General features: G+C 34.8%; 1 protein-coding gene across 3 annotated transcripts in view; it reads right to left on the bottom strand.

The window, feature by feature from the left end:
- The window catches only part of LOC128983112 (cardiolipin synthase (CMP-forming)-like), a 71,122-nt gene that overhangs the window by 1,711 nt on the left and 54,353 nt on the right, over positions 1-15,058 (bottom strand). For all 3 annotated transcript variants that reach the window (XM_054402389.1, XM_054402473.1, XM_054402315.1), the window contains exon 6: positions 13,897-14,057. In XM_054402389.1, coding sequence (XP_054258364.1) covers positions 13,897-14,057 — 161 coding nt within the window. The remainder of the gene's footprint in view (positions 1-13,896; positions 14,058-15,058) is intronic.

Genomic DNA, 15,058 nt, shown 5'->3' with positions numbered 1-15,058 from the left:
AACACTAAACTTTAACTAAAAAAAAAACTGCCTCAATCATAGCACAATTTTAAGATTCTAAAATAATATATTCTTTTGCTTTATTTACAGTCTTTGTGTTTTTGCAATGTTTGAAATATAGTTGTTAAGATTATTGTAGGGGAGGATTTTCGTCTTACTGCAGAAAGAAACGGCTGATTTCAATACCGGTACTTCAATTCTGTACTTGTGTTGGGAGGCATGCACTTACTTGATGCATGTATTTGTGTTGAGTAGTTCATTTCCTCCATTGAGCATAAAAACATGGGCGTACCCAGAGAGGGACAGGGGGGGGGGGGCAGCTGCCAAGGTATAAAAAATGGAAATCCAAGAAAAATGTTATTAGTATGAGAAAAGATGAGTAAGATAGTTTACAGATTTTGTATGACATTTTTTGACACATGTTATGAATTTTTCATTAGTTTCTGAGTTAATCTGCAATAAAATAAAAATTCCAACAGTAGTAATAAACAGACCAATTTCTTGCAATATGTATAAACTAACAACTTTGTGTAGGAGAATGAATTGATATAAACCTTTTTTTGTTACATTATTTTGTTTGTTTTCATTTGCCTTCAACGAATGTAACGAACAAAATTTCTCTTACGGCATAAGTTATCGGTCATTCTTCAAAATAGTTTACCATATATTTTGGGTGTTATAAATGGATGTGAAAAGTTGGCATGGACACAAAAAATATATTTAAATGTTATTGTAAAGCTAAGAAACCTGACATGACCCTATTGACAAACATAAAGCCAGGGCCGGATTTCCCAATAGGTCCGGCCTATGGACGCAAGCTCTCAGGGGGCCGAGAGAATTTTTTAAAAATTTGTTTATATAGAAATAAAGATAACAAATTTTTGTAGGAGTAAGAAATTAAAATATTTTGATATTGAATTTTGTTTCAACAAATAATTATTGCCGGACGAGTCGTTATACATGAGTGAAAATTTAAAAACGTACGTTTTCAGGAAAAGCACTTTGCAACATTTTTTCCCCTTTTTTCAAAACTTTTATTAGTTTTTTTATTTCATTAACATTTGAAGTTTCATAAAATGTCCATGGTAACGCAATATCTTTAGTAGTTTTTTTTAAAAAGAGCATCTTTAGTGGAAAAACACAAAATCCTGTCACGACCATAACGGACGTTTAAATGAGTATTAAAAATAGTTAATATAATTTTTATAACTATATTTTGCTATAAACTAATTTACTTTTATGACCATTATACAATAAAAAGGTCACTGAGCTTTTGGTATATTTGGTCTTTCTAGAAAAAAATAAAAAAACTCAAAAAATTGAAAAAAAGCCAATAAAATCTTTTTAAGTTTGTATAACTCCGAAAAAACTTACCTGAGACCCGAAAAATCATTGTGTTTGTATATAGGTGTGCTTCTTTTGTGTATAAAACATTGAAATATGACGATATTTTAATTTTTGAAATTTTTATGATAGAAATCATAAACGTGATGGTCAGGGACAAGCGGTACGGTCGTGAATTGTCTGAAATAATCTAAATCTTTCTAAACAATCATTCAATTATACTGTTAGTTATAATAAGAATATGTGTTTCAATTGAACTAAACTGTTCAATTTACAATTATATTAAAGTTAATGTCACGACCAAACACACTATAATCCATAAAGCTGGATTGGTCGTGAATAAACCCGCGATGGTCGTGAAACTTTGGTCGTGAAATTACGTGTTATTTGGCTCTGTTCTGGTGGTAGCCCTGCACCTCATGTTCAAGGATACAAAGTGGACTTCTAGGTTAATCTAGCAATTGAAATATCTTATAAACAAAAATTAACACCATGTCTACTTCATCGAATGACTACGTACGGTCATGGACACACCAAAATTACAAAAAACACAATCTTTCCTTTATTAATCTTGTAATTCCTCCTTTCAACTCGAAACAACCGGCACTAAAATCCTGACGTACACCCCGAACTAGTCTCTAAAACCAACTGACTCCATCGACGCCAGGCTTGCCACTGTCGTGCTCCAAAGTTGAAAATTTTTCCCAAATGGTCTTGACGCCAAATCGAGGGACAGACTTATTTTGTCATGGTAGTCAGTTTGCAATGACAATAAAATTATAATATGCTCCTTTTTTGTAAGTTTAATAACCATTGGTGACATAAAAATATGGCTTTATATATTTCGGCATGAATAATTAGTCTAAAAACAGCGTGAAAGTTGGAAAATGTACCCTAGGGACACGTCATGGTCGTGAATTTCGAGACTTTAAAAATACGAAAAAAATACCTAGAACCTATTTAAAACTAAATAAATGTGTGTAACATGTTGCCCCCATCCCAAAAAATATAAAAACACATAATAATAAACTACAAATCCAGTATCTACGAAGTAAAAGGCCAGGGACATGAAAACGTACGTTTTTAAATTTTCACTCACATAACAGTGACATTGATCTCAAACACGGCGAGGGAACTGGCCGTAGAGATAACCTCAAACGTGTAACGTCCAACAGTACGCATCGTATTGCCTGCCACTGCCAACCACCCACCACCACCCCCCGTGCTGGACTGACTCGGCGCTACTCCTCGGAGTGATTAGGGGCGCATGCGTCACTGTTACAACCACAACCCGAACTGGCCTCTCTCACATTAAATCAGCTAGCGTCTTATCAGTGTCGCCGTGTCACTGACCGAGAATAATTGTGTTGTGACGTATTTCGTTGTGCGTGTCACCAGCTCAAAGTATTTATATTGCTACAATCATTATTATTTGTGTAGTGGGTATAGCGAGTGTAACTAGTCTAATGTTAGTGCAAAATGAGTCAAAAACCAAAGCCAAGTGGTGCGGAATTTAGAAAAAAAAACGTGAGGAAAAAGATGAGAAAGAAGAAAAACTTATAAGAAAATTCCAAAAATCACCTAATTTTTTACGCGAGCAGATGTAAATTCTACAGCGGCATCAGTTTCATCGGCAAGTGAAGATATCTGTGAAGTTGATCCCGTGCTCAAAGGCCACGCCCACGCTTCAGTTAAATCAAGAGCGGAAGTAGACACAGTAAGCATTGTAGTCGATTTAAGCAATGACCGGAACGACCCAGCGTTATGGGACGTTAATGATGATCTTAGAGACTATGTCTGCCTCAATGGAGTCTATAAAAATAGTAATATAGACTTTCAAAAATCCAAAAGGCAGTATTCTGACAAAACTTGTTTCCTGTCAAAATTATTGTTTGAAAAAAGGCTAAAAAATGGTGAAACGAAAAATAGATCATGGCTCGTTTATTCTCCTTCCACTGGGTGCGTTTTTTGTGTTCCCTGTATGCTTTTTGGGGACTCAGATGAGAAGGGGACATTTTCAACTACTGTATTCAACGACTGGAAAAATGCAAATCGAATGCTATGACGTCATGCGTTGACGAGCATGAGAACAGGTCGTACCATAGAAATAGTATGACAAAACTTAAACTTAGATGCAATGCGAAAGGTAGCATAAATGTCCACCTTATTGACGAACTTGAACACGAAATGTATTATTGGCGGGAATTTCTCTAACGAGTTGTAGCGGTCGTCAAGTACTTGACAGTTCAAGGACTCGCATTACGTGGAACGAATGAACATTTAGGTAAATTTGATAGTGGAAACTTTCTTGGACTATTGCAGTTTCTTGCGGGTTTTGATCCTTTTATGGCAGAACATTTAAAGAAATATGGTGACAAAGGTTCCGGGAGTACCTCTTATCTCTCTAAAACGACTTATGAGGAATTTATTTCTCTAATGGCTGAAAAAGTAAGATCCACTATTATGAAAGAGGTTAGCGAAACAAAGTACTTTGGTATTGTGTTAGATTCAACCCTGGACATTTCACATGTTGATCAGCTAACATTCGTTGTTAGATATGTTAACAAAGATGGTGTGCTAATAGAAAGGTTTATTTGTTTTGTACCAAATGTTGGACATAAGGCTGAACAAATTGTTTTCGCAGTCCTTGAATTATTTGACAAGTTTGATTTGGACATTTCAAATTGCAGGGGTCAGGCGTACTACAACGCTTCGAATATGTCTGGTGTTTATTCCGGCGTTCAGGCTCAAATTAAACAGCTAAACCCTCCGGGGGAATATGTACCGTGTGCGGCGCATTCTCTCAACCTAGTAGGGTCTTGTGCTGCTGAATCGTGCACGGAAGCAGTTTCTTTTTTTGGTCTGCTACAGGAGATATACAATTTCTTCAGCGCATTGTCCTTTACATTTACAAAGTCTATCGAAGACATGATGGTCTGCTCGCCATGACCCATGTCTAGTTGTGGGTGAAAATCGAGAAGGCATTATTTGCAGTTTGCATGAAATTGCTAATGATAGTGACGAAAGACCCTCAACAAGGAACGAAGCAAATTCCTTAAAAAAAATCTAAGTTCCCTGGAAACAACACTCATGGCAATACTATGGGGTAAAATCTTTGAAAGGTTTAACAAAGTAAGTAAAAAGCTGCAGTATGAAACGACAGAACTTGGGAATATAATAACGGACTATGACTCTCTTTGTGGTTTTTTCTTTAGAAGTCAGAAATAATTTTGAAGAACTTGAAAATACAGCGAAGGGCAAATGTGGTAAAAAAGAGTACAGGGCTGATAAACAACGTAAAAAAAGAGTAAAACGTAAAAATATGTTTGACTTTTGAAGCCTGAAGAGATTTGAAAATGGGGTTTTAACCCCGAAACTAGTCATCCAAGACAATAGAGGACTGATTGACGACAGGTTAGTAACCTCATTTTATGTCAATAGATCAATCCTGGAGGCAAATTATGTATAAAATAAAAAATAAAAAAAGAGGTCAAAACATGCTGGGGAAAATGGTGAACCCAGCACTGCAATATCTTTATCAGGATCTGACAACTGTCGTGTGAATACAGTCAATGTAATTTTGGATTCATTGCATTCAGAGCTTAAGCGACGAGGTGAAAAATGTACTGAGCTCCATAAAAGGTTCGGATGTTTAGAGGTATTACAACAACTGACACCCGCAGAAATCACAAAGAAATCGGGAGAATTATTGAGTGTGTACTCCGAAGATCTCGAGCCTGCCGTGGTAGACGAGTGTTTACACTTAAAACCATTTTTGGCGCAAAACACCGACCAGAGCAAAACAAGTATCCTCCTGATTGAGATCATCAAGCTTTTACGTGACTTTGACGCTTTGGATATCTACCCTAACATTGATATTGCCCTTCGAATGGTTTTATGTGCTCCCACTACAAACTGCACGGGAGAAAGATCTTTCTCCACTCTTTGTCGTGTTAAGAATTACCTACGATCAACAAGTGACAGAGTCTCATCACTAGCACTGCTGAACAATGAGGGGAGGCTGACTCAGGATATTCAATATGATGATATCATTGATACATTCGCCCGGCAAAAGGCAAGAAGGAAGATCCTATAAGGAAAAGAAGACTGTGTAGGAGTGCTTATATGAATAAAATAATGTGAACTATTTACTTCTTATATATGCGCTAATATTAGGGTAAACTTATTACGAAACTTAAATGTGAGTCACTCATGTTTAATATTAATAGGAGTTACACATTTTCCTTAATTTCAATGTATGCGTTAAATACAATTTTTATTTCTATCATTTATTTTAGGGCTTTTACTTATAACTAGTGGCCTGTAGGGGCCATATAGCCCCTAATTTAGACTACAATAAAAAAACCATATATAAAAAGACAAATATTCTAAATATGTTTCTAAAATTATCAATTTTATGTTACTTATAATTAACAGTGTTTCTTGTTTTATACCTTGGTTTTACTTCCATTGGAGTCGTATATTAGTTGCTTCTAATGTGTCAACGAAATAGCCTACAATTGTAAAATAATGATTAAATCAATGACACAACATATTACAAATGGAAACGTGCACACTGTTGGCTTGAGCCCGGAGAACAACAAATCAGAGTTGAAATCATACAGCCAAAAATTGAAGATTTGTTTTGTAATCTTACGAATTCTGTTATAGTTTCCATTTTAAGAACCAAATGTAAAGGTTAAAATTATTATTAATTATTATGAAGGCAACTCCCCATTTGGCGGTGGTAAGCAAGAAATATATCTATGAATTTGTCCCTGAATTTTAAGACAGTAAGGCCCATTTCGCGGAATCTCTTTTTGTGTAGCGGAAAGCGACGCAATAGCCATTGCACTGTTGTACTGCCTTATGTTTTTTATGAAATTCGAATCATGTAAAAACAGTTAGTTGTGGTTGTGGCATGTCCATTGTAGTAACATGCGTTGAATGTCCATTTGTGGCCTCCTCTGCGAAGTGAAATGCGCCACAATGCATGCAAGTGCTTTAAGAGGACCTAGATTGTGAGAAACAACTCAACTCATTTTCCAGCGTTCTTCTAAGGACAGGTTGTAAAACAGCTTCTGGATTTCTTTCACTGTTAGGCCCTACATGACGTTCTCTTTTGTATTTCTTAAGTCTGTTGAATTCCTGGACACTCTTCCAGGTCTTGCAGGTCTTCCCCTACCCTGTCTAGTTTCGCCACTCATTATAAAAACGGAAAACAAAAAAATTAAACACAATTCATTTTGAAACATTATTTACCAACATCGACTTTCGGAATAAATGTAAAAATTGCAAATAAATAAGTAACAGCTGATAGAATGCAGACGTTTTTCAGTCCCCATGCATTTCTTATGGTGGATATTTTACGTTATATCTCGTTTTCTGGTAACTTTATGGGAATTCTGCTATTTTTCCCGAGTCCCTGGGGTCAAGACCTTTAATTTAAGACCTCTCCCACTTTTCTGCGACTTACCAGACGTCCACAATTTTCTGGTAAAAAATTGGTCTTACAGAATTATATATATAGACTAGTGGCTTGTAGGGACAAGTCCCTAAAAATCTCAATAATATGAAACAAATGACTCTAATATTATCATTTAAACAAACTGAGGAATGTATCATCTATCTATGTGTCAAAATAGATATCCCTGTAAGCTATATCTTTTGTGTAAAAAAACAGTTTGTTGTTTATCTTTATTTGCCTTTGTTGATTTAATTTTCAATAAATCATTCGAATCACTACATAGGTTTAACCGTTTAAGGTAGCTTTGGTCTTGTGGTTAATGGTGATAAAAAAGACTTCCCTGATTGGAATTTTGGAAATTGTCCACGTCAAATATGAAAGGGGAATTAAAGGCGTGTTTAGGTAAGCTTAGTTCTTGTCCAAAACCACTAAATTAGCATCCCTACCCAGTTAATATTTCTAAGTGTATAGTCCTTTTGTTAAGGTTTAACAACATTAGTGTAAAGTAAACGCATCCCATTGACCAAACCCTAGATTTGTTTTTCTGATAAACATAAAAAAAAACACAATTATTAGTGTAAGTTTATGGGATGGTATTCCTCTTACAGGTGCGATTGGAGTGTTACATATTTTATCGAATTAGGCCTAAATCAGCTGATTCTTAACTCTTTTGCAAGCAACAGACATTACCTGTTTAAAATCTCCAAACAATATTGTTTTCCTCCCATTGGAACTTGTCATAGTACTAACTTAATAAAAAATATAAATTTCCTACCTATTCCATCTTTATTCCCAGGTTATTTTCTAAGAGTGGACGTTGAGGTTATTCCACTTCATACAAAATATTGATTAAACACTACAATAAATCTCAAATCTATATTCTATATTCTATACTATTATAAAGAAGAGGTTGTGTCTGTGTGTTTGTATGAGCTAATCTCAAAAACTACTGAACCGATTGGGCTCAAATCGCACACAAATGAAGCTACAGCTCCGCGGATACATATAGAACTATTCCCGCCTCGATATTGCCTTAGGGCTCTGCCCGAAGGGCTTTCAAAAATCTGAGGTGGGAGATTTAAAAGTAAATATTGATTTATGGTATCCATGGTAACAAAGAACAAACCTACAAAGTTTAAAAATGTAAACAAGTAGAACTAACTGTCAAATGAATTTTGATTTCACAATTCCACACAGCTGGTTCAAACATATTAAATACTGCACGAATATTAGAACAGAGAGGGTAAGGATTATAAATTTAAATTAATGATGTCACTAGCCCAAATGTAAACATTATTTAACATTATGGAGATGTCAAACCATATGATAATGTAATTTCATTAGCATAGGATTCTTTCAGTTACTTCATTTGTTTATGTTTATGATCTATTATTGTTGAAATATGATTTGTGTGAATAGTTCATTTTGGTATCACATGTGTTCTATGTATAAGTTAGTTGTCATGGATACCAGATGTGTTTTGTGGAAAGCTATGTTGTTGTTTTGTATAGAGTAAAACTTGTACCTAAAACACCTTTCTCTTTATCATTCTACATAATTTAAGTCCATTTACAACAATTATACTGAGTCTGTTCTAATATTTGTGAAATGCTGTACCTAATAATATTTTACAGGGAATAATTCATTGTAAAATAAATCATTAATCGATATAGGAAATAATTAAGATTCTATAATCATTGCCGTATCAACCTAGGCCCTTATCCTGAGTTTTATGAGGTTTATTTTTTTTTCTTTTTGTGTGTAAACAGTAATATAATCCCCCTGCCACAGCAAACCTATAGACTGAGCGAATTTATATTTGCCTGATTATAATTTCACTAAAATATGTTATATAATTACCCTTAGCTTTTCATTTACAGTGCAAACCATTAAACACATTTTTTTATTATACCTTAAAATCTATCGTTGGTTTTGAATCATAGTTAGCCTAAAAGTATTCACAGTATGAGTTAACAAAAACGTACAGTAATATTATCAAGTTAAGTAATTCAGTTAAATTTTTTTTCTAAACTAAATGGTAGGAGTAAAACCATTTGGCATTTTCAAAGAGCTAACATTGTCTCTTTTGCATACTGACCCCGTTGCAAGGCACGGGTATAGCTGCTAGCAAATACGAATAGTAGCGCTGGTTTGCAGTAGCTGTTCAAATAACAAGCGACCGGCGCTACTAATTGTGACCAACGGGATTGATTTATTTAGTATCTTATATGTATAAATTAGAGTTAATCATGTACTACTACAAATTCTTCTTTCTACATCAATTACAATTCCAAAACACCCCCATCGCAGCAAACCTGCAGCCTAAGCAACTTTCCATTTGAATGACTTTATATTCAATTAAATCTATTTCAATAACATTAGGCTTAACGTGTACTAGGTTTGCTGCCTACAGGGGGTAACGAAGTGTGATTTTTAGGAAAATATTATTAGCTTAGTATAAAATAAATAAATTTGGCAAGTTTGATAAAAATCTATCCATAAACAATCAATATTACAACAGTTAAGTTATTCTACTAAAATTATAAGTAAGAAAGTTTGGATGTATGGATGTATGGATGGATGCATGGATGGATGTATGGATGGGTGGATGGATGGATGGATGGATGGTTTGTGACAAGTAAACGCGAAAAATACTAAACCGAAAAGGTTGAAATTTGGTATGATGATAGCTGACATTCCCGATTAACATATAGACATATTCTTACCTCAAAATCCTATCAGGCTCCGCCCCAGTGGCTCTGGCTCTGGAGTTTCTCATGTTAACCTTATTAGTATTCATATTTAAAGGAAATCAAGGGATTTTGTCAGCCGTTTCAACTGCATAAGTTAAACAAGATATTAAATTAACTATGATTTTAAATAGTATTAAAAAGTTATAAGGCTTACCAACAGGGTGCAGCACTATTATGTTTTTTGCATTTATGACAACAGCTAATTTGTATCAACTAGCTACAAAAAGTTGTGGTACACAATGAGAACTTTACTTTTTTCCATGGTTTAGGTGCAATTGTAGAACATTAGGGCTATGTTATATGTGTGCTACACTATAGGATACCGCATTAATCAAAAGACCAAATTTTCTTAAACCGTGTCCTCTCCCATAACTGCAACAAGCATTTTATACTTATCTGCCAACCCCGTACGAAGGACGGGTACTCTGCTAGTTTAAAATAAAGAAAGTGTAGGATAAATCAAGAACATATGTTTTAAAATAAAAACAAAGTAGAAGTTTTCCATTTTTAATCTTGAATCGTTATTATTTAGTCAATGTGGTTATTTCATGTTAAACGTAAAAAAGTACACAAATTTGAAAAGTTTCACAGTAAAATAATTTATTTCCACATTCTATAACGTAACTAAAAAGTCTTATATTATAGGGTAACGGTATCCCTGGTTTTATATAGTACATTGCAGTCTTGCAGAATTGACTGGCAAATAAGTAGTAATCCAATGTTGACATTGCTTGATGATAAATCACGATCAGCTGATCAGCTGTATTGAAGTAAACAAAAATCAGCAGTAAATGGCTTCTAATGCTATTCTTATGGAGAACATTTTACGTTATATCTCGTTTTCTGGTAACTGTATGGGAATTATGCTATTTTTCCCGAGTCCCTGGGGTCAAGACCTTTAATTTAAGACCCCTCCCACTTTTCTGCGACTTACCAGACGTCCACAATTTTCTGGTAAAAATTTGGTCTTACAGAATTATATATATAGATGCTTGTTTTTTTATATTTAAGATAGGCAAATACAATCTCGTAATTGAACGAACAAATGTCTTTTTGCGCTTAGTACTAGGTTAAACTTATTGTGACCCACTTGATGTTTAATATTAATAGGAGTTGCACATTTTACTTAATTTCAATTTATGTCGTAAGTACGATTTTTTATTTCTATCATTATTTTTACATAAGCTATTTTACATACAATACTTGTTTGTTTTATTTAAGTTAGGCAATCCCGTATTTGAAAAAAAATGTTATTTTTATCAAATTCAATATTTGTACTGTACATACAAAATAGGCCTATCTAGTTTTACTTTAAAACACATTAGTTCAAAATTCTTAAAATAAACTGCATTCCTGCGATTAAACCTATTTGATAGTGAAATTATGTAATACATTGTATTTCAGAGTTTTTTTTATTCTTTTATTTATGAGCCCAAATCCCTAAATTATATATAAACAAAACTATTTACAAATCTTATAGATTACAACCTGTAGTATAAAGTTAAAATATAATATAGGCTATGTTGTGTTGAACGTAAAAAAGAACTATAAGTTCGTCCTTAAAGTTAACAAAAAATTATTATCTGAGTTTACAACAGGTTTCAGAAAAAAAATTAATAGGTCCACCCTCTGGGACACCATTTTCATTCTGTCTTATTCACTCCTCATGCCTAATGGATTGGTATGTTTAGCCGAATTATATTGCTTAAGAATTTAATCTAGATGGAGTTTCAAGTATTGTACTGAGTTAGTGTTTGTGTGCTTGAAATATGAAGCCGCTGTGTGTGGCACTTGGCATCAGCGATGGCAATTGATTCTTTGATGCGGCAGTGCTCTGTAGGTTAGATTTTCTTTCAGTCCACACAAAAGTGAGCTAGTAATTCATAAATTTTCTAAAAGTGCATTTTAAGACGACTTTTGTTCAACCCAGATAAAAATGCATTGTGGAGAGGTGTTTAATTGGCTTAGAGGCATGATCATATAATAAATTGTTTAATAGAGGTTTTCAGGAAAGGAAAGGACAACTTTTGTCAGAGTAGGGGGGGCAAAAAAATTCATTAAAATTCATTAAAATTTTTTCATTTTTTCATATCCCCCAGGCCCCCCCCCCCCCCCCCGGTGGGCCCCCCACAGCAACCCCTGTTTCAAGTACGCTCTTGCCCCCCCCCCCCTAGTTTTGATCCTGATGGGTACGCCCTTGCATAAAAATAATGTATCCAAAGCCAATATCAATTGTACACTTTTATAGCTATGAAAGTCTTCCACTAGTTTATCAAAGTAAATAGACCTGATAAACAAATTTACTCACCATAGAGTGCCAAAATATATTAACTTCTAATTATACTACAGTATTTTATAATTTGTAATTTAATGTCAATTGATGATTGGCGTAGTTGAAATTTAAGTGCTTATAAAAAAAACATATAGTATAATTCGTACCTAGGGCCAAAAATGAGGTATTGCTGGCTCAAGATAATTTTTTAAGTTAGAGAAGAAGTAGATAATTTTTTAAGTTAGAGTTGAATTTGAGAATTTAAAACGATTGAGAGCTGCAAAACCCTTTTGGCCTGTGGTACGAACACATTTTTTCACCAAACTTTACAAAATGGTGAAAATATATACAATATGCACACTAACAGTCAACACAAAAATGTAAGGTTATGTGAAGGAATATTTAAAATTTTATTTTATGTGAAGGAATCAGTAAAAATAATAATAAATAGTTGCTAAGCAGCAGTGACAATTAAAAAAAATATTGCAATGCATATGGATACAGCATGTGTATTAAATATACATTAACATTTAACACGTTCGCTGCTGATGACGCAAATGTGCGTTAAATCTAACCTTTGAGGGCTAGTAGCGAAGTGTGCTTTTAGTGGTACTCCTCCCGGTCGGTCGACTGTGACATGGGACTTTAGTTGGCTAAGGTGTTGCACTGACGAGTGTACCGTTTGGGTCTTTCTACATGTGATGGTACATTACATACCTGTGCAATCAATATTAAGCTTACTAATCTGTGGCTTGGCAGATGTGGAGGGCCCATCTTAAAAAAAAAAACTGTCTGGCTTGGGTAGATGTTGACGGTATAAGAGTTTTTCATAGGGATTGCACACAACACCTGTTTCGCTTATTTTTACATTAGTGTAGAGTTGGAGGAAACACATTTTTATTTTTTGCTTTGTATTTTGGTTTAATATGCTCATCTTGTGTTGAAATATAAATGATTAAAGACATAAAATACCAATCGTACAAAAAATCCTATAATCTAATACGAGCAATGTTTGCTTGTATGTATGCTTGCTAGCTTGCTTGCAAAAAAGATCTCGAAAACGGCTCCGACGATTTCCTTCAAATGTTGTAAATAGTTTATTTCTGGCCTAAAAACGAGTTTACTGAAGTTAGAACTGCCAACAAAAATCTAATTACGTAGAAAAATGAAACTGAAAATCAAATTTTTTTAACATTAGTCTTATAGGTTGCTAGGTAACCATGTTGGATGAATTAAATAACAAGGATAAAGTAAACAAAAGACTTGAAGTTGTAGCATGTGTTCATAATAAGCCAACTACCCACTGAGCTATACCCACAGTATACTAGCAAATTACAAATACAGTACAAAAGGAAAAACATCGCTTGTTAATATTTAGCAAAGATTATACTGAAGATTACTCGATACTTTGTAGCTTTGTAGTCAAGGGCAGCAGTGCGAAGCCTGGGATCTGTTTATGACAATTAGATTAAGGTATCTGCAATCCTAAAATGCTATGGGAAGGAAGGAAAACAGGTCCGCGACAAAGGAAGTGGTGAAGGAAGTAGTCAATGCGAGTAGTCCAGAGTGTGGGAACTGTTTATGACGATTAGATTAAGGTATCTGCAATCTTAAAATGCTATGGGAATGGAGGGAAACAGGTCCATGACGTAGGAAATGGTGTAGGGCGTAGTAAAGGCGAGCCGTATGGAGTTTGGGAATGGTTATGTATCTCCAATACTAAGGTGCTTTCAGAGTGAACTAATGATTTTCCCCGAGCAAAGCTCGGTCCCCAGGTACTACTCATAAAAGAAAACATATTTCTGTATCAATGCAATGTGTTAAACCAGTTATTGGAAAACAGTATTTCCATAAATGCATAAATAAATATCTTGTATAATTCAATAACTTAATATTTTATCAAGAGAAGTGTAATAATAATTAAATAATTTTAATATCTGGTATTTTATGTATATTATCTCAGACCATCCAAAGATTGAAAATTACTTAGTTAATTAGAATAGACAAGTGAAAAGAAATAATAAATTATAAGAAGAAGTAGGGGTGCATTTTAATCTTACCATAGGGAGTGCAGAGCAATGTGGTCCAAGTAGCCGAAGACGGGAGCTGCTAGTGTAGCAGCCACAGTTACAAGCTGCACCATAGTGTTGACTTTGCTGATGAACGTAGGAGCCAGCTGTGCTGTGGCATGTGTCACGTCAAAGTATCTGCTCAACGTTCTCTACAAGAATTATACACAAAAGTGTAACAAACAGATACAACTTAGCCTATATCACAGTAGTCAAATGATACAAATTAGTTGAATAACAGTTTATGACATATTTTATTTTGATTTTCGTTTACTAACTTTGAAAATGGCCTTAGAGCCGAAATTATAAATATTTTAATTTATAATTTTTACTTGGGTTTCTACCCCATAAAACCCCCTGTTAAACCCTGTTCCCATGGTCTGATCATACTGGTTCACGAACTCATTTAAGTTTATCCCGCCTTACACCTTCAAACCAAATTTAATCAAAATCGGACCAAAATTACTCAAGTTATCGTAAGGACGGACACACATATATATATATATCTATATATAGATATATACATATATACAAATTTGAATGAATGGTGTTTTTGGCCTCTGGGGACATCAAAATGAAAAAGTAAATCGGTCCCGGGCCTAGGTCTTACCATGAGACCTACGGTAATGGCTACTTCCCTATAGGGAAATTCGCTAAAAGGTATAAGGGCCCTATTACACTTAGTCACCAGGCGACGTCACCGGTGGCGTCACCTGTGACCTGACTGGTTGGTGGGCACTGGTTCTTATGGCGCCTATTACACTAGGGACACCAGTTGCGTCACCAGCTTTTGGTGACTGACCAGTGACTCTGCCCCGTGACCAGACGAGTAACCACTGGTGACCAAGATTTGTCACTATGGGTATTGAAGCAAATGGCACATATTACACACAGTCACCGCTGTTGCGTCACCACTGTATTTTTGTGTTCTGCAAGTTCAGATTGTTGCCAGTGTAGTGAGTGGACGTAATGTCGGAAAAATATGAAGAAATGCTACTTCTTTCTCTTTTGTTGAGGAAAAGGAGGAGATGAGCAAGGAAAATGCACGTGCACCCCCAAAATGTAGTGGTATCTTTTTCACCACTACATTTCACACTAGACTGGCTTCCTTTCACTGAGTTGTCTTCCCCTTTTCCTTTCCCTGCATCTCTTC

Source organism: Macrosteles quadrilineatus, unplaced genomic scaffold, assembly GCF_028750875.1.
Source record: "Macrosteles quadrilineatus isolate MER2022 unplaced genomic scaffold, UCM_ALF_1.0 Scaffold_1__1_contigs__length_201487025, whole genome shotgun sequence".
Lineage (NCBI taxonomy): Eukaryota > Metazoa > Arthropoda > Insecta > Hemiptera > Cicadellidae > Macrosteles > Macrosteles quadrilineatus.
The sequence above is the reverse complement of the archived record's forward strand: the minus strand, read 5'-3'. Positions and strand labels throughout refer to the sequence as shown.